This window comes from Montipora capricornis, chromosome 11 (genome assembly GCF_036669925.1).
Source record: "Montipora capricornis isolate CH-2021 chromosome 11, ASM3666992v2, whole genome shotgun sequence".
NCBI classification, from domain to species: Eukaryota; Metazoa; Cnidaria; class Anthozoa; order Scleractinia; family Acroporidae; genus Montipora; species Montipora capricornis.
The window spans coordinates 23257118-23279262 of NC_090893.1; the positions used below are offsets into that span (position 1 = coordinate 23257118).

General features: G+C 38.6%; 2 protein-coding genes across 2 annotated transcripts in view; one reads left to right on the forward strand and one right to left on the reverse strand.

Annotated features, from left to right (window-relative positions):
- LOC138023222 (neuropilin-2-like) overlaps positions 1 to 21892 on the reverse strand; it is a 40293-nt gene extending 18401 nt beyond the window's left edge. Inside the window, exons 1-2 of the mRNA XM_068870248.1 lie at positions 21777 to 21892; positions 2987 to 3294 (exon numbers count right to left, since the gene is read on the reverse strand). Coding sequence (XP_068726349.1) covers positions 2987 to 3294; positions 21777 to 21846 — 378 coding nt within the window. The 5' untranslated portion in view covers positions 21847 to 21892. The remainder of the gene's footprint in view (positions 1 to 2986; positions 3295 to 21776) is intronic.
- Positions 4786 to 6106, forward strand: LOC138024009 (uncharacterized). Its single transcript, XM_068871101.1, has one exon. It carries the CDS (start codon positions 4786 to 4788, stop codon positions 5938 to 5940), a length of 1155 nt encoding a protein of 384 aa, XP_068727202.1. The 3' UTR covers positions 5941 to 6106.
- Positions 21893 to 22145: the final 253 nt, after the last annotated feature.

The following is a 22145-nucleotide window of genomic DNA, read 5'->3' on the forward strand; positions in this document are numbered from 1 at the left end:
ACAAGTAATAGAAAGCGCTGCTACATGTCTTTGTAATATGAGTTCCCATATGTAGATGCGTATCAAAGCATGTGCCTGTATTGCGCGCAGAGACTACAGAAGAGACTTCAGCCTGTCTGATATTGATGCTTTGGATTGAAACTTTTGAGAGCTGCTGGCGAGAACCTATAATCAGGACATCGGTACACGATGAACCGTGAGGCGCACACTCAGTAGAAACCGCATGAGGGACGGCGTCACCGGCTAACTTTGATCTTATAGCAACTACTCTATGGATGAAGTATTCACCCATCTCATTTGCGAGAACAGAGGCGTTAGTATATGGTGGAAGAGACTTGTCCTCTTGCAGATTTAATTAACTCTTATTAGCCCGGAACAGCTTTGCTTGGTCCAAACTGTTCTTGTCAATAAATTGCCTGCAATGAGTACACCTATCTTCGTTCTTCGCATGTACAACATAATTCCGCTTCACTTTGAATACTACAAGATCTGATGGGAGTCCAGTTTTCCTCCATCTTCTCTCGGTCTTCCTCCTGTCCCTTCGAGCCTGAAATATGTTATCATTAAACAATTGGAGCCTGGGTCGAGTGATGCCATGACGAGAACAAACCGGCGCGTGTTCGTCTAATAGCGGTTTTAAAGTCGTGTTATAACAGTCGAGCAGCATGTTCAAATCATCAGGCGGGTCTTGATGTAGCTGGGAGTTACAAATAGCTTTTCTCAACTTGGTTATGTCAATTTATTTGAGTTTCCTGTATTCAGCATGCTTAGTTCGTGGCGCAGGCCTCATCATGCTTAGCTTACATATCACGGTAGCATGGTCAGAGAAATATCTCTCCGAAAGGGGCTAACCATCCACAATATCATCGGCCTGCCGTGTGATAATTAAGTCACTGAATTGACCGAATGCAAAAATGGCCGCCAACAAATTGTTCTTTTCTCTTTGTGTTAATTAGCATAACTAGCCTCGCTTTACAGTCCAAATTCTTCAATTTTACGCGTGTGAACGAGGCTAGTTAGGCTAATTAACACAAAGGCAAAAGAATAATTTGTTGGCGGCCATTTTTGCATTCGGTCAATAGCCAGGTTGAAGATGTTGGAAGCCAGAAATCTCTTGAAAATTGCCATATCTCATACCCAAATACATTTCCATCACTTGACGATGGCTTTAGACATCCGCTCGAAGCGTTCTTTGAACAAATAAGAGCCCCAGTTAGGAATAAAATGACTGAAATCACGGAGCTCATTTGTGAATGCAGAAAGTTTCATTCTGGCATGCTGATTACATTTGAGAAATAAAAAATGGGGGCCACCGAGTTCTTTTTTGAGATATGAGTAACTGTTGCCACGGAAACCTTTTTACGTCACAAAAATAACCGAATCTTTTTCAGCAATAATTGGTGTTTGATATGGTACCATAACATTGCTGTTAAGTGATAAGGTCTTGTAGTGTGAATTCTTCTAATACGAACGTTTCTTTCATTTGTTGAAACAGGTTTGAGCCACCTCAAGTGTAAAGTATGCCAATGAATAGCAAAGAAGGAATAAAAATTATCACTTGCTTGTGACATGAGAACATCAGGTCAAATATTTTTCTTTTTCTTTTCTTACCACTTATGCGTCATAAAAAAATTGCATACTGTTAATATTATAATTGAGACCTATAACAAAACGACTAAACATACCTTCCAGTTTCACTGCGCAACAGACACGAGAGAAATATACGGTTAGGTTTACTTTGGACGTTTAGGCCGCACACGCGTCTTAACATTACAAATATGAACATTGGAGAAAAGCCACATCTATTGGGCGGAGATAAATTGACTAAACACATTTCAACCCAATACAGCAAGGAAAGTATATCCAATATACAAAGTAGTGGCATTCTATATTTTCGAACTCCCCATAATTCACTCTATTTGCGCCCCCCCCCCCCCCCAAATTTTGCATAAACTACTGTTTCAAATGCTCTTGGGAATATGCAGTGTCCACAAGAGCATTTGAAAACAATAGTTTATGCAAAATTTGGGCGGCAAACAAAGTGTATTATGGGGAATTCGAAGATGGAGAATTGGCGGATACGAAAACCAAAAACCCTGTGGGAAAAAAAATGGAAACGTATCCTCCCCGAACCAAATTCAATGCCGCAAATATTTCGGACGTCATGGCGGCCATGTTGGTGTAATTTGTCTCTATTATTATTATTATTATTATTATTATACAAACCGCGAGAGACATTTTACTTTTGTTTTGTGCACTAACATGGCCGTCTAATCACGTGACTGCAAACTAAGAATTGCGTAACAGATAAATGTGTACAATTAAAACCAAAATGAAGTTTAAGTATACGTCCAAAATCTTGATAATCGTGGGTAATAGGTGTCGGCCTCGAATGACTAATCACGTGCTATACCTAGCTTAGATACACTTCAGTCACTACCTATAATCCCTCACTTACACCTTCTGCAACCCAGGCCCTCTCGCTCTTGTAACGCAGAAATATTCAATTTCAGACTTATTCGTTACCACTCCATCGCTAGAAATTCCGGCATTAAACAAGAAAGGTGAACACATCTGTAAAAAAAGACTCTACTGAAGACTATCAGGTTGTCGTTTGTTATCCATTGAGTGCAATTACAAACAACAAGACAAATCGAGGCAGTGAGGAAAACGTTGAACAAAGTTCACTTTATCCAGCATGAGCAAAATGTTGGTTTTGGCCTGCGCCGATGCCATTAACTTTGTCCGCAATATAATTAGTTTTTGTGGAGAAAAAACCTTTTAACTGTGTTCTACCTCAAAACCAATTACGCCGACGAACAACGAAAGCAAAAAAGTAATTGCACTTTCGTTATAATCTCCATGACGTTATTCAGTACAAGAAGTACTTTTAATTTAATATTCCATCTTGTACTGACATGATGTACTCATTGATTATAAACTAAATGCTAAATGTCCACCGTATATCGACAACTTTGTAACTCACCTTAACAAGACCATTTTCTTTGTAATCTGTCCATGTTTTACTGTCTATAGATAACTGTAAGGTGTACTTCTTCACCCACCAAGAAAAACGATTATGCCCTTGAGTGGACACAGCACAGATTACATGAAGCGACTGTAGGTCAATCTGCAGATACTTGTTAGCATTATCCAAACGAGCACACCATGATCCTCTTAGGTCATTCAATCTACCAAAACTGGCTGGACCATAGGAGTGGGCGCTGGAGGCTGTTATCCTTTCATCTGGTATTAAACCGTTTTCCATTCCAAGATCCCAATCAATACAGTCTCCTACGTTTAAATAAACCATGGCAATTTAGGTTACAGTTGAAAACTCCCTGGCGGAAAACAAGACTCATTTTATTTTTGTTCTTTTCCCAAGTAAACTAACATTTGGAACCATTTTTTTTAATTAATGCAGTAGATAAAGTGTAACAAACACTTAATGAGCTAAACCGATTATTATTATTATTAATTTATTTTTTTATTTTTTACCGCGACAGAACGGATTAATTAATTATTAGCGGAAACGCACAAAGCTTTGATTGACATTTTAAGAGAATTCATTTGGGTGACTAAGGCTTAAGTTTCAGATCAGTCAATAGCACGTGTTTGAAAGGATATGAGTCAGTCGCTTACCAGTTTTAGTAGTGTAAGTCAACTAGTTGCAGCAGTGTTAGGCCGTCGAGTTCACTTTCATGAGTTCGTAGTTCACGGAAACCCATCACAGAAGTAAGTTTAGTTCAGTCTTTTATTTTGATTCTTTTCTTTTCATTTGCTTAGATATTTCAGCGTATTCGAATATCTCAGTGATTGTTATGTAATCTTGTTCATTTCAAGCCGTCGATACTCTAATTGTCCAGTTATTATTATTAGTATTATTAGTATTATCATCATCATCATCATCATCATCATCATCATCATTATTATTATCATCATTATTATTATTATTATTATTATTATTATTATTATTATTATCTTTAGTCTGGAAAACCATGCAAAACCAGTTCTAAATGTTCGGCAGTCGGGCTCTTTTGAGACCTATTCCGTTTAAGGTGCTCTCTGCTTCCTATGTGCGCAGGCCTAGGAAATATTTTCGGACATGCCAACAAAGTTTCTGCACTATTTGTCCCATTTGGCATTTGATAAAGATACCAGGGTGGGTCGATATGCATTAATTTTGGGTAAAATTCATTAACAACTAATCCCTTAATTTGCTGATAAAACCACGAAATCATGAGAAGCTAATTTTAATAGCGAATACTGTAACGTCGATAATGCAGGAATGAAAAATCTTCCAGTTTAAAGTATTCAGGACATTGGAAAGCTTCTTTTGTTTATGGTAAGGGTTTCTTATCATCATCAACAGCATCATTATTATTATTATCTTGTTTTCGCACATTGGATTTCCAATGGAACTTCAGTACTCCAGGAAGCTTGGTGACAGCAACTCTCCTCAAACTTCTAGGGCCTTCCTAAGAATCCTAGCCGTGTTCAGAATCACACTTTTCTGAAGTTCGTCTAACTTGGTCTCTATACCAATATTCTCTAGTCTCCTCTTTAAATCCTTTGGAACTGTTCCAAATGTTCCGATTACAATAGGATTCCACCTTGTCACTCACAGAGGGATCACATGAGATAGCATTGCGCCTGCGTGAACTCAGTGCGTTGTTGCCTTCGTGGTGAACGGATTGTCTTTTATGTCGTGCGAAAATTTGGTTTTTGCCACGCACAATGCCGCCTGCTTCGCCCACTAAAACATCGAAAGAAATTCATGTAGAGATGCACCCGGTACCAGGAGAGAGACCTTCCAAGTCTTCGAAACGCGGCAATGACAAAGACGGGAAAAAGGTCATAATTGACTCCCGTCAAAACGATGAAGACATGGCGAGTGCTCACATCAGTGATTTGCAAAAATCTATGGAACAAGGTTTTTTTCGGATGGCCGAGTCGTTGACCACGGCCCTAACACAAACCCTTGAGAGGTATGTGTGTGAGGAGGTCACCGAGGGTGACTTAAACGACAATCAATTGTCAAACCCCTCACAAGACAAACCCAGCGAGAAGGCGGGAAAATCGTCTTCATCGAGCGATCAGATTGATGTTGATGCCTCGGTCAATGACCTTTTGTCTAATACCACAGAGCATGGCAATGTAAGGCAACCTGAAGTCGACGAATCAGTTGGAGACTTCCTTAAAACTGTTCAAAATGACCTGAAGTCGGAAGAGACGGGACCTCCCATTCATGAAGAGCTCGCTAAAATTGTGACGCGTCTCGTGCGAGACGGCATGCTAGAAGAACTGCTTCAAGACAAGATAAACAAATATCCGCAGCCGGAAAACTGTGAAGGTTTAACGAAAGTTCGAGTTAACCAACTGATTTGGGATCTCAGCTCCACCATCAGGTCGCAAGACTTGAAATTCCAAAAAGTGCAAACGTCTATCGTTAAGGGTATGACAGCTCTTGCTCGCATCACTGACGCCATCTTGAAACGAGTTAATGAGATAAATGGCGGGAAAGTGCTCGCTCAAGAGGCAATAGACAGCCTTTCTCTTTTGGCACATGCAAATACCGAGCTTAATAATAGAAGGAAAGAGCTCATAAAACCGGACTTGCACTCGGATTACAAACACCTTTGCTCAGCGTCTACACCAGTGACAGCTGAACTATTCGGAGACGACTTGTCGAAGCAAGTCAAAGATATCTCCGAAGTAAACCGTGTTGGCCGGAAAGTAACTACTTCCACCGTCACTCGTCATAAAGGCCCGACCCCCTCTAACTTTGGGTACAAAAGCCAATCATCTGATGCCAGAGGAAAGTTTTTTCGAGCAAGAGGAAGTCAGAAGCATTTTTTAGGCTGGCGACAGACCGCAAGTCGCGGTCCAGCCACTCAGAATTCAGACAAGTATCCCAAGTCGAAGGGTCAAAGCAAGTAAACAAAGCTTCTGAAGACTTACCTGAGGTAAGTCAAAAGTTGTGTCTTGTAGAACCAGTACAAACGGCAGGTAGATTGAAATTACATTTCCCTGAATGGAGAGAATTGACTTCCGATCCGCAGATTCTCAAAACCCTCAAGGGTTTTAATGTTGATTTTGTTGACTGCCCTCCTGTACAAATGCTTCCCCCAAAGGAAATCGCTTTTAATTGTGAAGAATCACAGATTATCAGTTCAGAATTAGACCAACTTCTGACAAAGGGGGTCATTGTGAAATCACAGCACTGTCATGGAGAATTTCTCTCTACTATATTTCTTCGTAAAAAGAAGACTGGAGGGTATAGGCTCATTCTCAATTTGAAGACCTTAAATCAATATATTAGCAACCATCATTTTAAAATGCAAAGCTTAACTTCAGCAATTTTGCTTATGACACCTGGATGTTATATGGCATCTGTAGACTTGCAAAATGCATATTATTCGGTTCCAATCAATGAGAAATGCCAAAAATATTTGAAGTTCTCCTGGCGGGGGCGATTATTTCAGTTTACTTGCCTCCCTAATGGTCTTGCTTCTGCTCCCCGACTTTTTACTAAATTGCTTAAGCCTGTCTACTCCACCTTAAGGCAAATGGGACACACAAATGTGGGCTACATTGATGATTCATACTTGCAAGGGCCCTCTTTTGATGAATGCACTTATAATGTTCAGGACACTGTCCACCTTTTCACCAAAGTGGGTTTTCTTCTAAATCAAGAGAAATGAATTCTTGCACCCAGCCATGAGTTAACATTTTTGGGCTTTATCTTAAACTCACTCACGATGACAGTGAGACCAACACCAGAGAAAGCTGGAAAACTGAAACAGAAATGTTCAGCTCTATTGACAAAAACTCATGTTTCAGTTCATAATGTCTCAGAAGTGATAGGCTTAATGGTTTCTATGTTCCCCGGTGTGCACAACTTTTCTATAGAAGTTTAGAAATAGACAAAATCAAAGCTCTGAAAGAAAGTAGGGGAAACTACAACTCAGTAATGATATTGTCAGATACCTCAGTTATAGACCTCAAATGATGGATCAAAAATGTTGAGAGCTCATTTAAGTGGATATCCAATGGGGATCCATTAGTCTCCCTGTATTCTGATGCCTCAAAAAAGGGTGGGGGGCAGTGTGCAAGGGAAATAAAGCAGGAGGTCGCTGGACTGTAACTGAGTCTAACTGTCACATCAGTGAGTTAGAAACACTTGCTGCTTTTTTTGCTTTGAAATCATTCTGCCACTCGATGAAAAACTGTCATATTAACCTCCACATAGATAATACCACTGCGGTCTCTTACATAAATGCCATGGGTGGCACTCATTCTTTGGAATGTAATAAGATTTCACGTGAAATTTGGACCTGGTGTATGCAGAGAAATATCTGGGTGACAGCAATCCCGTTACCAGGTAAAGAAAATGTTGAGGCTGATAGGGAATCTAGAACATTTAATGATAACACAGAATAGTCACTCAAGGAAAATATTTTTCACAGCATTGTTGAGACCTATGGCATGCCGTCCATTGATTTTTTTGCATCTAGATTTAACAGAAAAGTTACCCGTTACGTGTCATGGAGGCCAGACCCTGAGGCACAATTTGTGGATGCTTTCTCTTGCTCTTGGTCTCAAGAACAATTTTATGCTTTCCCCCCTTTTAGCCTGATACTTCGTTGTTTAAAGAAAATCGAAATGGAGGAAGGGGAAGGGATCATCATTGTTCCAGTCTGGCCAACCCAGCCCTGGTATCCGAAGCTGATGAGTCTTTTAGTCGAGACGCCCAGACTGTCACCAGTGACAAGAGGGACATTGTATCTTCCAAGCAAGCCCAGTCAACCACATCCCATGGAGGGCAAACTGAAACTAACTGCATGCAAGTTATCGGGGAATCCCTTACGAAGCAAGGCATTTCTGCAGAAGCTACCAAGATTATCCTCAAGTCGTGGAGGGAAGGCACATCTAAACAGTACTAATCCTATTATAAAAAATGGCTTGAATTCTGTCATAGAGAACAGATTAGTACAGTTCGTCCCTCTTTAGCCCAAGTCATAGAATTTCTACTGACTTTATTTAACAATGGTCTTAGTTATAGTAGCCTTAATACTGCTCGCTCACCACTTTCTTCGATACTGCCCTCAATTGATGGTATCCCAGTTGGGCAACATCCTTTAGTTATTAGGTTTCTAAAGGGAGTATTTGAATCTCGCCCAGCGATGCCTCGTTATACAGCAGTTTGGGATGCACACCAAGTTCTTGATTACTTAAAGACTTTGTTTCCTGTTAATGAGATTTCTCTCAAGAGTTTATCGTTGAAGCTCACAATGTTATTAGCTCTAGTCACTGCTCAAAGGGGAAGATCCCTTCTTTTTCTCAATGTGAGCAGCATGATAGATTCTGGCTCCTCTATGGTATTCAGACTTCAAGAGCATGTTAAACAGTCCAAACCAGGATCCTAGGGTATGGTGATTGAGCTTAAACCATTCACAGATCCACGAATTTGTGTTGTGACCACTCTCAAGGAGTATTTGACTAGGACAAAGTTTGCAAGGGAGACTCGTTCATGTAGTCAATTGTTGCTAAGTTATGTCAAACCGCATGGTCCAGTGTCTAGAGACACGATCAGTCGTTGGGTTAAGTTTGTATTACAAAGTTCAGGCATTGATGAAAACATTTTCAAGCCTCATAGCACAAGGTCAGCTTCTACTTCTAAGGCAAAGCTGAGTGATGTTCCATTAGCAGATATTCTTGACAAGGCTGGATGGAAGTCAGAATCCACCTTCGCTAAATTCTATGACAAAAAGATTGTGGAAGACACGTTTGCCAATAAAGTTTTACAGTAATGTGTTCACTTGTATGAAATTACTTACTACTAGCCTGTGCATCATGTGATCCCTCTGTGGGTGACAAGGTGGAATACAAAAGATGAACGAGACTTACCGTAAGTTGAAGTTCGACTGGGATTCCACCTTTGTCACCATACACAGAGGGATTACATGCCCACCCTTAGACCCACCCTGTTACTTCCTTCTTACGATGCACATGGCTAGTGCTTTAAAGACTGAGTTCACGCAGGCGCAATGCTATCTCATGTAATCCCTCTGTGTATGGTGACAAAGGTGAAATCCCAGTCGAACTTCAACTTCCTGTAAGTCTCATTCAACTTTTGTAATTACCATTGTTTTCATTTTCCATAACTTCTTCAATTCTCTTGCTAGATCCTGGTATTTTACTACCTTCTCGACTTCTTTCTCCTCAATACGGTTATCATATGGTATTGCAAAATCTATTATTTTGCAACATTTATTTCTCTTTTCAACAACAATTATGTCCGGTCTTCTTGCCTCTATTACGTTATCAGTCTGTATCGCAATAAAATCCCATAATATTTTACATCCCTCATTCTGTAGTACTGGCTCAGGTAGATGTTCATACCACTTTTCATTGACAATGAAACCTTCCTCTTTACAAACTTCCCAATGAATCTTCTTACCCAGCCAGTCATGTGTCCTTTTATATTCCTTTTGTGATAGTTTAGGGCATTCACTCACAATATGATTTGTGCTTTCATCCACCTTTCTACACATTCGACATTTACTGTTCTCTTGAGTTTGATATATTCTAGCTTTCATCAGATTCGTTGCAAACGCATGTTCTTGTGTTACCATAATAAGACTCTCAGTCTCCCTTTTTAGACTTCCTTTCTTTAACCAAAGCCAGGATTCATTCCTTAATATTTCTTCCGTCTGTCCTACAAATTGTCCGTGCATAACCTTTTCCCTCCACTGTTCCTTTCTTTCGTTTCTCTTACGTATCTTATACTCAACCTCTGTTTCATTATGACCACCGCTGATCTTTCTAGCAGCCTTTATCAGTCTTTCATCACTATCATTGAAATATCGCTCCAACCCCAAGGTAGCAGATTCTACACAGTCTTCAACACTAATTAGTCCTCGTCCACCTTCTTCTCTCGGTATATGTAGATACGATCGACATTACTCTTTGGATGGAGACTATTATGCATGGTAAGTAATTTTCTGGTCTTTCTATCTAGATCTTGTAACTCTGACTTTCTCCAGTCCAGGAATGCAGCAGAATATCTCAGGAGAGGAATAGCCCACGTGTTGATAGCTTTGACAAGGTTACCCCCATTAAGTTTCGTTTCTAAAATCTTCCGTACCCTCCTTTTATATTCTTTGGTTACTGTTTCTTTCATCTCCTCATGCTTAATCCTGTCAGCTTCTAATATTATTATTATTATTATTATTATTATTATTATTATTATTATTATCATTAATTTATTTATTTTTGTTTACATGGGAGAAACTAAACGACGTTTAAAAGACTGTTTTAATGAACACCGCCGCACTTTAGATAACGCTAACACCAAATCCAAACCTACTACAGTCGCAGAACATTTTCTCTCCTCTCCCCACAACATCTCTAAGGACATGCAATTAATTCCTATCGAAAAAATATTTTGTAACAGAGGCTTGATCCGTAAGGCCAGGGAAGCTTTTTTTTAATTTCAAAAGGCAGGACAATTGATTCCAACGGTCTTAATATCCGCGAAGAAACGTATTAGATTTCAGTTTATTATTTAGAGTCACTTCCGTTATTTTTCCGTTACTCTTAGTATTTGAATTAAAATTTGTTGTAACTGCCAAGTTTTATTACATTTTTTTCCAGTATTACGTCAACATCCATTTACTATATATATATATGTACATAGAAGCAATCGAATGTAAACTCTCATTGTACCTGAAGAAGGCTGGTTTGGCCAGCCGAAATATAGTACACCTGACTAAAATCAATTCTACATTGTATCGGCTCTTGCTCAAAATATTTAGTTTCTCATCAAATTATGTCTGAACGTTAAGAAGAATCTTCCAATTAATGACCTGATCAACAACAACACCTAGGAATTTTGTAGCAGTATAATGACCTAAATTTATCGGCCTAGGACTGAAAACTATGAGTTTGGTTAATTTTCTTAATAATCAGAGTATATGGGAGTTTTTTCGAACCATTATAAATCCTTTAAGGTTTGACGACAGTAAATAACGAGAATACCTCTCAAAAAGGACTTCTCTTGAGATTATTTTCGAGAAGTATTTCTTTCAGAATCAAGTTATAACGACCGTAGACAAAAATTGTAAATTTCATATAAACCCTTGTAAACAAAATTATGCAAATTCCCGGGAAATAGGAGATTTCTAATATCCAGACGTTGTGCTTTGTGCAATGATCTAATTTTCCATTGATCACTAAGTGATGACTAAAAATATTTAAAAATTTTAGAAATCTGCCTTTTTGCAGCGGAGTTACAGAGGCTTGAATTCGGCCAAAATCCCATACATTCACTGTAATTTAAGCTGCGTTTGCCCACCAACAAAGATGGCGTCAGAAACCATGAAAAGGTCTATAAATAAACAACAATGGTAACGTTATCATGTGCGTCGGTTCTCCCAAAGATAAGAAAAAAGGAGTCAAACTTCAGGCATAATTCATCTTATTGGACAAACAATAACTGTCACCACTAATTTGCGAAATGGCGAGGATCACAGTTTTACAAAAGCACCTAAAATATCATAATGAAGGCGCTGTGTTAAAGTGCTGCTATGATAAAAAAAATGTTCCTTTTTATATTACATCATCTAAAAGATTCGCAACCAGGGAAAAGTAGTCCGATACGTTTTCGGAAGGGGTATTTTTGCAATTTTTGGCACTTAAAAAGGTCACCTAGCAGTTTCGGATGAGCAAATGGTTCGGTTGGAAGTTCTTAGGAGGTAACGTTCAGCTAGCAATTTCTTATTCTGAAAATCGGACACTTCAATTCTCAGCTAAGATATCCGAACGGATCAAATTCTGCTAGGTGATAAAAAAAATATCCTTGGACAGTCTTCATACATTACAAGGAGCCTAGAAACGTCTCCCAAAGGCTTTTTGCTTAATTTACGCCTTGGGTGCTCTTGAAAGGTTGTTTACTTTGAGTGTACGTTTTGGACTTTACGGTCCTTTTTGCAGGCTAGATGTGTATGTGGAGAACCATACAATACATCAAGAGAAATAAATTAGTGCATACTACAAAGCCAAGAGTGACTTAGACTGTAAGCAGTGTCTGACTTTGTAGATGATCACCCGATCAATTGCCCACAATGCGGCGACACATCCGGCACTTTAACGTGATGTCCGCGCGTAAATGCAGAGTAAATAATGTTGCCAGATTTATAATTTTGAAATTATCACGCATTTTTTATCTCGAGTCACGCGATTTTTAACTCGCATCTGTCATACCGTATGTCCCCTACAAGCTTATATATAATCATGACTAACTAAAGATGAAAACGAACACTTCCCAGACACAATGTAGTAACGAGATGAAAAATACAACTTTACACCAATAAATGTCGCGATAAAGCTCCATCGCAAGATGAAACTTGACAGGAACTGACAAATTAGCTTCGTTTAGCGACCAGTTGTGCGTGTTAATGAATATTACGACTAAAGTTTTTTTTCAATAATTGCTGTCAATTTCATATTTCGTAACTTTATTTGACACTAAAGGGTATGTGGCTCATGGTGAACATGTAAAACTGTTTAATAGTTCCTTGCTGCCGTTCTAAGTTTAATCCCAAGGACTGAGCCGAAGAATTAATTTTTAATTAGATATAGATTCTAGCAGCTTGGTGAATAGGTTACTTTATCAGCCCTTGAAATTAAGTATTTGTAGTAATTTAGTATATTTACAACAAGAAGGGAAAACAAACTAATCTATCTATTGAATAATCATGTTTGCCTGCGATGGCCAGTGGATAACGACAATAATGAAGACCAAATATAAAGCCAATTTCTCCCAAAGACTGTGAGGGGTCGAGATGGAGAAATAAACACTGAAAAAATATTGACCCGGCAGCCAGATCAGGTTCAAGCAACAGGGATGAACTTATGTTTCCTTTACCTTTTGCCAGTAAACGCAAAAAAGAACTAGCTATGTTTGGTAATTTTGTCGCAGTTTCCACTAGGAGGAAAATTGTCGTTCAAGATGATGGCCTTTAATGCAGTTCAGGACCGTACAGAAACTCTTGTTAAGGGAGCCAATATTGTAAGGGATTTGTACTAAATCAGATCTTTAAATTAATAATTCTTCCTTTCAAGGATCACCCGTCTTAGAGAATCCCCATTTTGGAATTTCCCCGTTTTAGAGATTCCCTGTTTTAAAGACTTCCCTCCCTCGATCCTTCATTACCTATTATGGAGAGCCGTTTTAATTTAACATTTTCTACCTGCCACCTCGCATTTTTTTAAATCCCAGATTTTTTATATCTGGCAACTCGCATTTCCTAACTCGCCTCTCTCATTTTCTTTATCGCGCATTTTCTAACTCTTACTTCCCCAGCAAGCTTCCGTATTTGCAGGCCTTCATATATAATCGTGACTAACTAAAGATGAAATCGGACTCAACCCAGACACAATGCAGTAACGAGATGAAAAAATCATGCAATTTTACACCAACGAATGTCGCGATAAAGCTCCATCGCAAGATTAAACATCATGGAAAGACAAACTGACTTCTTTTAGTGGCCAGCTGCTCGTGTTAAAGAATATTAAAACATGTAAAACTGTTTAATAGTTTCACGGCTTGGTGCAGAAGTTTAATCCCTAGGACTGAGCGATAAAATTAAAATTTGTAAGTTAAAGATTCCAGTAGCTTGGTGAGAAGGTTAATTTAACAACCCTTGAAATTTAGTATTTGTAGTAAAGGTAAAAAAGGCAAAGTCTCTGTTACGAGCCTGAAGGCCCAATTAAGGCCGGCGCTTATCTCCAGTTTTCGTAGCATGATGCGACTAGGAGTATTTATGCTTCCCCCTGGATGGGATGCTAATCCATCGCAGGGTTACCCCCATCATTACGCCGGTACCCATTTATACACCTGGGTGGAGAGAAACACCGTGAGAGTAAAGTGTCTTGCCCAAGAACACAACACAATGTCCCCGGCCAGGCCCCGAACCCGGACAACTCGATCCGGAGTCGAGTTGACTAACCATGAGGCCATCGCGCCTCCCATAGCTTGGTGAGAAGGTTATTTTACCAACCCTTGAAATTTAGTATTTGTAGTAATTTAGCATATTTACAACAAAAAGGTGTGGTAGTTCCTCAAAAATGACACTGGTCGTAACGGCGCTTAATTTAGAGGAGAAAATGAAAAGTTATCCTCAAGTGCTGACGTTCTTCATAAAACCTCAACTTTCTCTATTGCACGTTGCTGTTTTGCTGACGACGGCAAAGAAATGGACAAAAGTGAAAAACGCACGTGCAGAGCGTGCAAAGCTATTGTTTTTGACTACTAAATATGCAAATGTGTGACATTCTCGTTGCTGTCGCCGTTGTCATTGCAAAGTTCTCTATTGTGAGTTAGCTGCACGGTGCACTGAGCTCAGGACCATACGGATTTCAATTTTTTTTGCAGGAAGCCAGTAGAGATTACCCGTCTTAGAGTTTCCCCATCATAGAAATTCCCCGGCCGTTTTAGAGATTCCCTGTTTTAAAGACTCCCCGTTCTCAGTTTCCCTTCCTCGATTCTCCGAAACCTGTTATGGAAAGCCGTTTTAAATTTAAGTAACATTTTCTTCCTTGCATCTCGCATTTTTATCGCCGATTTTATAACTTACACCTCTTATTTCCCCCACAATCTTCCGTATTTGCAGGCTTCCTTACATAATTGTGACTAACTTAAGATGAAATCGGACTCCCTCCAGACACAATGTAGTAAGGAGATGAAAAATACAACTTTACACCAAGGTATGTGGCGATAAAGCTCCATCGAAAGATCAACCATCACGGAAAGACAAACGAGCTTCTTTTGGCTGCCAGCTGCTCGTGTTAAAGAATGTTAAGACTAAAGTCTTAATAATTGCTGTCAATTTAATTTTTCGAAGCCTTATTTGCAAGTAAAAGATAAGATGGTTAACCAGTCAAACGGTTTCAGTTCAGTAATAGTTGTTACGGCCGGGACTGAGACGTTTAACTCCAAGGACTGACTGCAAAAATAAATACCTAACTTATGATTCCAGTCTTATTACCAGCCCTACAAAAATTAATGCCAATAATGCTACGCTTATCGATGCTATTCCAACTAACAATCGCCGTGGTGGAATCGCATTCAAGTGATCATAAAACATATCTGCACTGCTATAAATTTTTTTTTTCCACGATCACGACCTAAGTTTTTGACTTACAGAGAGACAAGAGATTTTAACTAGGAGCAATTGATCAAAGATCTAAATTGTACTCCATTTTATCTCTCTTATATCTTCGATGATATTGCTGACATTCAATGGGCCTGGCAGAACTGTATACCAATGTAATTAACGTGATCACATTCCTGTAAAGAAAGTCAAGCTCAAAGGAAAACAGGTACCATTTTATGAATCGAGGGCTTCGGAAAGCAATTCGCTTGCGTGAGCAGCTATGGAGCAAATATCAAAGATCTGGAGATTTTACTGATCACCTTAATTATAAACAACGAAGAAACTTAACCGTCAAATTAAGAAGAAAGCTATTGCTTCTCACTTTCGAAATGTAACTAAGGATGCAAATGAGAAACCCGGTGAATTTTGGAGAAAATTCACCAAACCTTTTTTTGCATACAAAAGGTTCTAAGTCAACAAATGACATATTACACATAACACTACACTACACTATACTGTATTACATTCAACAAATACATTTTTATTGCTTACTTTTTCACGAAATGACAATAATGCGCTTGATCTTGGCCACCTCCCACAAGCAAGGAAAAAACCAGTTTTAATTATTTACGAATGGAGGGGTTGTAATGTGAGAGGAAAGAGGGAAAGCCTGCCCCGGAGCATTGGCCGTGTGTTCTGCTGGTCCAAATACAGAAACGCGCAACTATAGGCAAAAAGTATTGATGTTTTGTTTTAAAAACCTAAGGCTTCATTCCCCTTGCCAGAAAACAGCACTTATTGTGCAGCTCCAAAATAAGTGTATTAGTGTTTCCTCTTCCTTTTGACAGAAACTGCACATGTCATTAATTTTTTTTTCAGTAAACTATTAGTGGCTAGCATTCTGTGGAATAGTTTAAACTGGAATTCTAAAAGTTTTGAAATTTTGGTACATTGAAAAGGCTTTTAGTATACGGCCTTCCAGTCCACACATTCATTTTGTTCGCACATGTAGTCTATGGACCATTTCTTTTGACTCTACAGGGTAGCTTTCTCTTTTTAATTACTAGCTTTTGGTAGACAACTTTAGTAGGTTCATTGGCATTAGAGAAAATTAGACGAAAGTTATCGTAGTTAGAATCTTCTCTTAGGGTGTCTGGTTTGAGCTTTTTCCACAATTGCTTTACCGCTGAAATGATCCCCATAAAAGATAAAAACGTTGGCTTAATTTTGTAATGTTCTTAGAAATCCGAGAAGGACAAAAAGGTACCGTCGTTGGTCATTAAATTGCTGATAGTTAGAACTCCATTGGTATCCCACAACTTAAAATATACTGGTTCATTTTCAATACGTATAAGAGAGTTAACCAGATGGGTTGTGACCGGAGCTGGGCGGTGGAAACCATCGTATCCTCAAAGGTGATTTCTGACCAAATTTGCAATAACTCTTGCAGAAAAGTATCCGTTTTTCCGGTCATCAAGTTCTCGCAAATTCGCAGCAAAGAACAGTTTCCATTTTCCACGATTATTTTGGTCTAAATAATTTTTAATCCAAGTAGACTTCAAAGATTTTGCAAATAGAGGGACGTCAACCATTTTTAGTCCTCCTTGATCATAGTCGGCAAATCAAAATATCACGCTTAATTTTATCCCCCCCCCCCTCCCCCCCTCTCTGCCGACCCACAAAAAATCACAACAAAGACTATTAATTTCCTTAATCTCCTCCTGGTCTATTGGCAGAGGTGACAATATGTAGACAAGTTGAGATACGATTAAACGTTTCAAGTCCATTACTTAGACGACGCAGTTCCCAAGAGCCAAGACTAGCCTTAATTTTTTATTATTTTGTCCTTCTGTGTTACTGAAACTCAAATAAATACATATGCAGATGACCATCAACTCCACTTTAGTCATAAATGTGTATCGACTATTGAGGCTATTATTCACGGTGACCTTAAAGATTCTCTATTCTGGTTTACCAGGAATTCGCTTAAGTTCCAAAGTTTTGGCCTAGCCCCTTGAAGATCCTCTGTTGATTTTAAGTTCAAAGTGGCGGATCAAGAAGTTAAGCAAGAAAACTATCTTAAATTACTTGGAGTTACCATTGACCATAAACTTAATTTTCATGAACATATTGCTGGCCTATGTCGAAAAATTAGTCAACAAATAAGTGTACTTAACAGATTCAAACGCCTTATCCCTTTTGATGTTAAGTTATTTATTTAACTTTGCCAGTAAAGCTGACAGAGCGCCACAACAGCTTGCGCCAATTACCGTGGCCCCTTTTTTAACCCTCCCAACCATGATACACAAGAGAAGACAGACCACAACACCGGGAACTACGTGCCCTACTCTTAGCCACAACTGTGTGGGTTTTTTTACTTCCCACAGGATTATGAACATTGAACGGTTGTGAGACGGGACCGGTGCGCGGTAAAAAGTTAAAGCTATACAATTCCTTTACTCTTTCACATCTTAATTACCATCCCACGACTTCGCGTTTTTGTCCTAAATGTGACTCAGATAAGTTTGAAAAATTAATAGAACGAGCCGTTTTTCAAAATAAGGATAAGGACTATGAATCATTATTAATGATGACTAATAGGAAGACTTCAAAATATTGTGTTACTAGTTTATAAAGCACTAAATAATGTAGCTCCATCATACATTAAGGATCTCTTCTTTTTACGTGCCATGTCATACGATCTCAGGGGATCGGGTATTTTATCTCTTCCTAAATATAACACATCATCATATGGTCTTAAATCAATTAGATATTTAGGGCCTAGCTTATGAAATTCTCATAAAGACAATATTAGATTATCTCAAGACTTAAGTTCTTTTAAAAACCTGATTTCCAAAATTGACTTTGCTGCTATGCAGTAATAACAATGTTCCTTTTTTTCCTTCGTTTTTTAATTTTATTCCATTTTAGTTTTGATGCACTTTAGGTAGTTTGTATCTAGCTTTAGTTTTAGTAGCCTTTGCTTGCTCAAACTAGCACCAGTGTGTTATATATATAGTCAACGGGTAGTGCTGTGAAGATTCATCTATCCGGGAAAATGATATCAAGAGTATTCAAGTTTATGCTTCGCCTACTATATTGCCAGCGGTTCACTCAATCTCGGTTATTAGGTCATATACCTTAGTTTGACCTTATATGGTAAATAATTGCCCTAAGCAATGCTAAGCTAACTCGCCAGAAAGCGAAATTTCTCTCTAAATAAAGCAAAAAAAGAACCGTTTTGTGGAAAGTTTGGATCAATTCTGACGTTTAGAAGTACGCGAAAAGACAAGAAATGTTCTTGTAATGAGCCTGCGTCTGTCTGACCACAAGGTCTGACACAACATGCCATCAATTCTCATCAAGCTTTTTTCGTTTTCGCTCGGGTTTGCTCGCTTTTTTCGCTCGTATTTTGTACTTTCTAAACTTTTGGAGTTTAAGGAATTTAATTAAACAATTATTCTATTCGCGCTTGTTGGATACGAGACTGGTTATAGCCAACTCGGCGCTACGCCCCTCGTTGGCTATTTACCATCTCATATCCAACGCGCACTCATGGAATAATTGTTAAGCAAGAGAGTATGAAGTTAACAGAGGTAATCCCTCATATTGGCCCTATTCCAATCGTAATCCCTCTTAAGTTATTTTTAGATCTCCTGCAAGACCAGTTGTTCCCTCGAGGGTTAACTGATAGCCAATCATGTGTCCCCATTTGTACCAATGTAGACAGCTGAGCGAATTCCCACGCAATAATTGGCATCGTTAGCGAAAATGGGGACATATGATTGGCTATCAGTTAACCCTCTTGGGAATACCGGATCTCGCAGGAGATCTAAAAATAACTTAAGAGGGATTACGATGGGAATAGGGCCAATATGAGGGATTACCTCTCTTACCTTCATACTCTCTTGTTGTTAAGTATATGCTAGAAGAGGGGAATAAACTAATCTCTCTACTTAATAATCATGTTTCTATGGCCGTTAGAATCAAAGAGCAAAAAAATGTGCAATTTAGAGACTACCTTCAAAGGCGGAGCCAATATTTAAGATGCAACTATTTGTCAAAATTTGAGATATTCGTAAATGTTTCTCTGATCATGCCAGTTAGACAGACTAGAAGCGCTAATACTGGAATCACTGATAAAGTTTCGACGAAATGTAATGTCAATCAATTTTGTTCATCTACCACTTGTCCATCATATATTCAGTTCCTAGCAAGAGTGAATTAGATAAGAGTGTTGTTATGGGTAGGGTCCCAGCACAGTCACAAATGAGTCTATTTTTAGAATACCCATTCCCGCGAAAATCAGTTGTTATGTCCCTGAAAAACATGGCAGAACCAGTCACGCGTGACATCGCTTCATCTGATTGGTTAAAAGTGGCGGTCCTTTGTTTGTTTCGCGCTCAAAGTGTATGAGAATGTATGAGTGTATGTGACTGTGCTAGAGCAAGACCGTAAAGTGATAGATCAAAACTCTTATCTACTTCACTCTTGGTTCCTAGATGTTAAATGAGGAAGTCTGAAACACAGGTCGATCCGAACGCTTCCTTCATTGGGGGAAAACGATCAAATGAGAACATAAAACTGAGCTGTATAATTATTCGCACAATGACAATGAAAGGAGAGCAAAAGAATTTCAACTGAGAATATACACACAGTGGTACTGATAACTTCTCCCGAGGGTTACAGTCCTTTTTGTCGTTGTATGTTATACAAAGGAACCTCACAGCTCTTACAAAGAGATGATGACCTAGTATTCTCAATACAATTTGGCGGTTTCGATTGTATAATGAATAAACAACAATAATAGCGTTGTCACGTGCGTCAGTTCCCCTATAGATCATCATTTAGCTTATTGGACTAATAATAACTGTCTCCACTAATTTGCTAAATGGCGAGGATCACGTTTTTACAGAAGCACCTAAAATATCATAATGAAGGGGCTGTGTTAAAGTGCTACTATGATCAAAAATCACTCCCTTTTTTTCTTCAGATTTTGAAACTGTGACTGCTAACACTTGACTGGCAAAAAAATTTAAACTTTGATTTTTAACCAAAGGTTGTTAACTCTGAGTGTAAGTTTTGGACTTCACAGTCCAATGTAGGTGAGATATGTATGTAAAGAACCATACAATACATCAAGAGAAATAAATTAGCGCATAATGCAAAGCCAAGAGTGCCTTAGACTGTAAGTAGTGTCTGACTTTGTAGAATCACCCGATTCATCGCCCACAATGCCGCGACACATCAGGCACTTTAATGTGATGTCTGCGCGTAAATGCAAGGTAAATAATGATCCCAGATCTCTAATTTCGAAATTCTCGTCTTTAGAAACTGGTTTATGTGACACCTATTTGTACCCTTTGCGATGACGAAGGATTACCCTTGATGAAGACACTCCACATGACTGTCGAAAAGTTGACTCTTTGAATCATTTGTAACTTTCTGCGCCACATTCAAATTTCTTCAAACCAGAATAACATCAAACTATGTCTGAAAGTCTACATGAGTCTTCAAATAAAAAACCACCTAGAAATTTTGTACTTTAAACTTGTTCAATTACATGAACTAAATCACTCGGCATAGGTCTGATATCTATGAGTTTGGTTTTCTCAATATTAAGAGACCTAAACCAGTGCGAGACAGTTTCAAGTTGAATATTCAGTCAATTCTTCAATTAAGTCGCTTGGATCACAAGGCTTAAAGAAGAAATTGGGGTCGTCAGCAAAGAGAAAAAAAAAAACATTTTATTGAAGCAATTCCCCAAGAAAAATCATCAATATAGATAACGAAGTATAACGGACCGACTATCATCGAGCGTCCTTTGTTGCGATCGTGCAGAATTCAATTGGACTAGTTGTTTTCGCTTATTGCATGAGAAGTGGAAAAACCCTCGCGGAAACCGTCGAATGCCTACAAAACAATATTTGGTAGCTACTATATATTTCAAAATACGATTTTTAACAGCTCCTTCAAAGGATTTTGATAAAACTGGAAGCACTAGTGTTCAATAGAGTTAAATATTGATCACAAAGATGCCTCCTGGTGTCTTGGGTTTAATAGTTTTAAGGTCATTTCGTTATTGTAAGTTGTGTAATACTGGTTTTGACATGTTCCGGTAGCACGAAATAGGATACCATTACCAGAAGGGATGTGCCGGCAGTGGACAACGAAAAGTATGAAAACCAAATACAAGGCCAAATTTTCCTAAAAATGTTCCACGTGGAAGGAAAACCACTGAAAATATTTTGCTCGGCAGCCAGATGTTGAGTCAATATCATATGGATGAATTTAAGTTTTCTTTGGTTTTTGCCAATAATCCAAAAAGAACTAGCTAGCTTTGGTTGTTTTTCCCTCTAACGCGTTCCCTGTTTCTGACATCCGTGTTTATGTAACATTTTCTACTTTTCGTCTTAGATTTTCAAACTAGGATCTTTCAAAATTTATCACTTATTTTCCTACCCGCAAATCGGATTTTTCCTCTCGCATTTTCGAATTCGCATGACGCATTTTTTTATCTCCTATCTCTCATATCGCATGTCCCCTACAAGCTTCTGTGCTTACAGTCTTCCATATTTTATCATGATGACTAACTAAACATGAAATCGGACTCACCCCAGACACAATGCAGCAAGGAGATGAAAAATACAACTTTACACCAATGAGTGTGGCGATAAAGCTCCATCGCAAGATTAAACCTTACGGAAAGACAAACTAGCTTCTCTTGGCTACCAGCTGCTCATGTCGTGTTAAAGAATGTTGAGAAATTCTGAAATAATTTGCTGTCAATATCAATTTCGGTTTTGTTTTCCACTGAAAGTTGATAGGACTCATGGTTAACATGGCAAACGGTTAAATAGTTGCCCACGTTTTATCCTAAACACTCAGCGCTGAAACAAATTTCTAACTTATACATAAATAACTTGGTGAATGTCACTCGGCCAACCGTTGTAATTTAGATATTTAGACAAAAAGCAAAAACAG

What these genes read in the sequence shown, in the direction of transcription:
- LOC138024009 (XM_068871101.1), top strand. Translation starts at nt 4,786, where the DNA reads ATGCACCCGGTACCAGGAGAGAGACCTTCCAAGTCTTCGAAACGCGGC.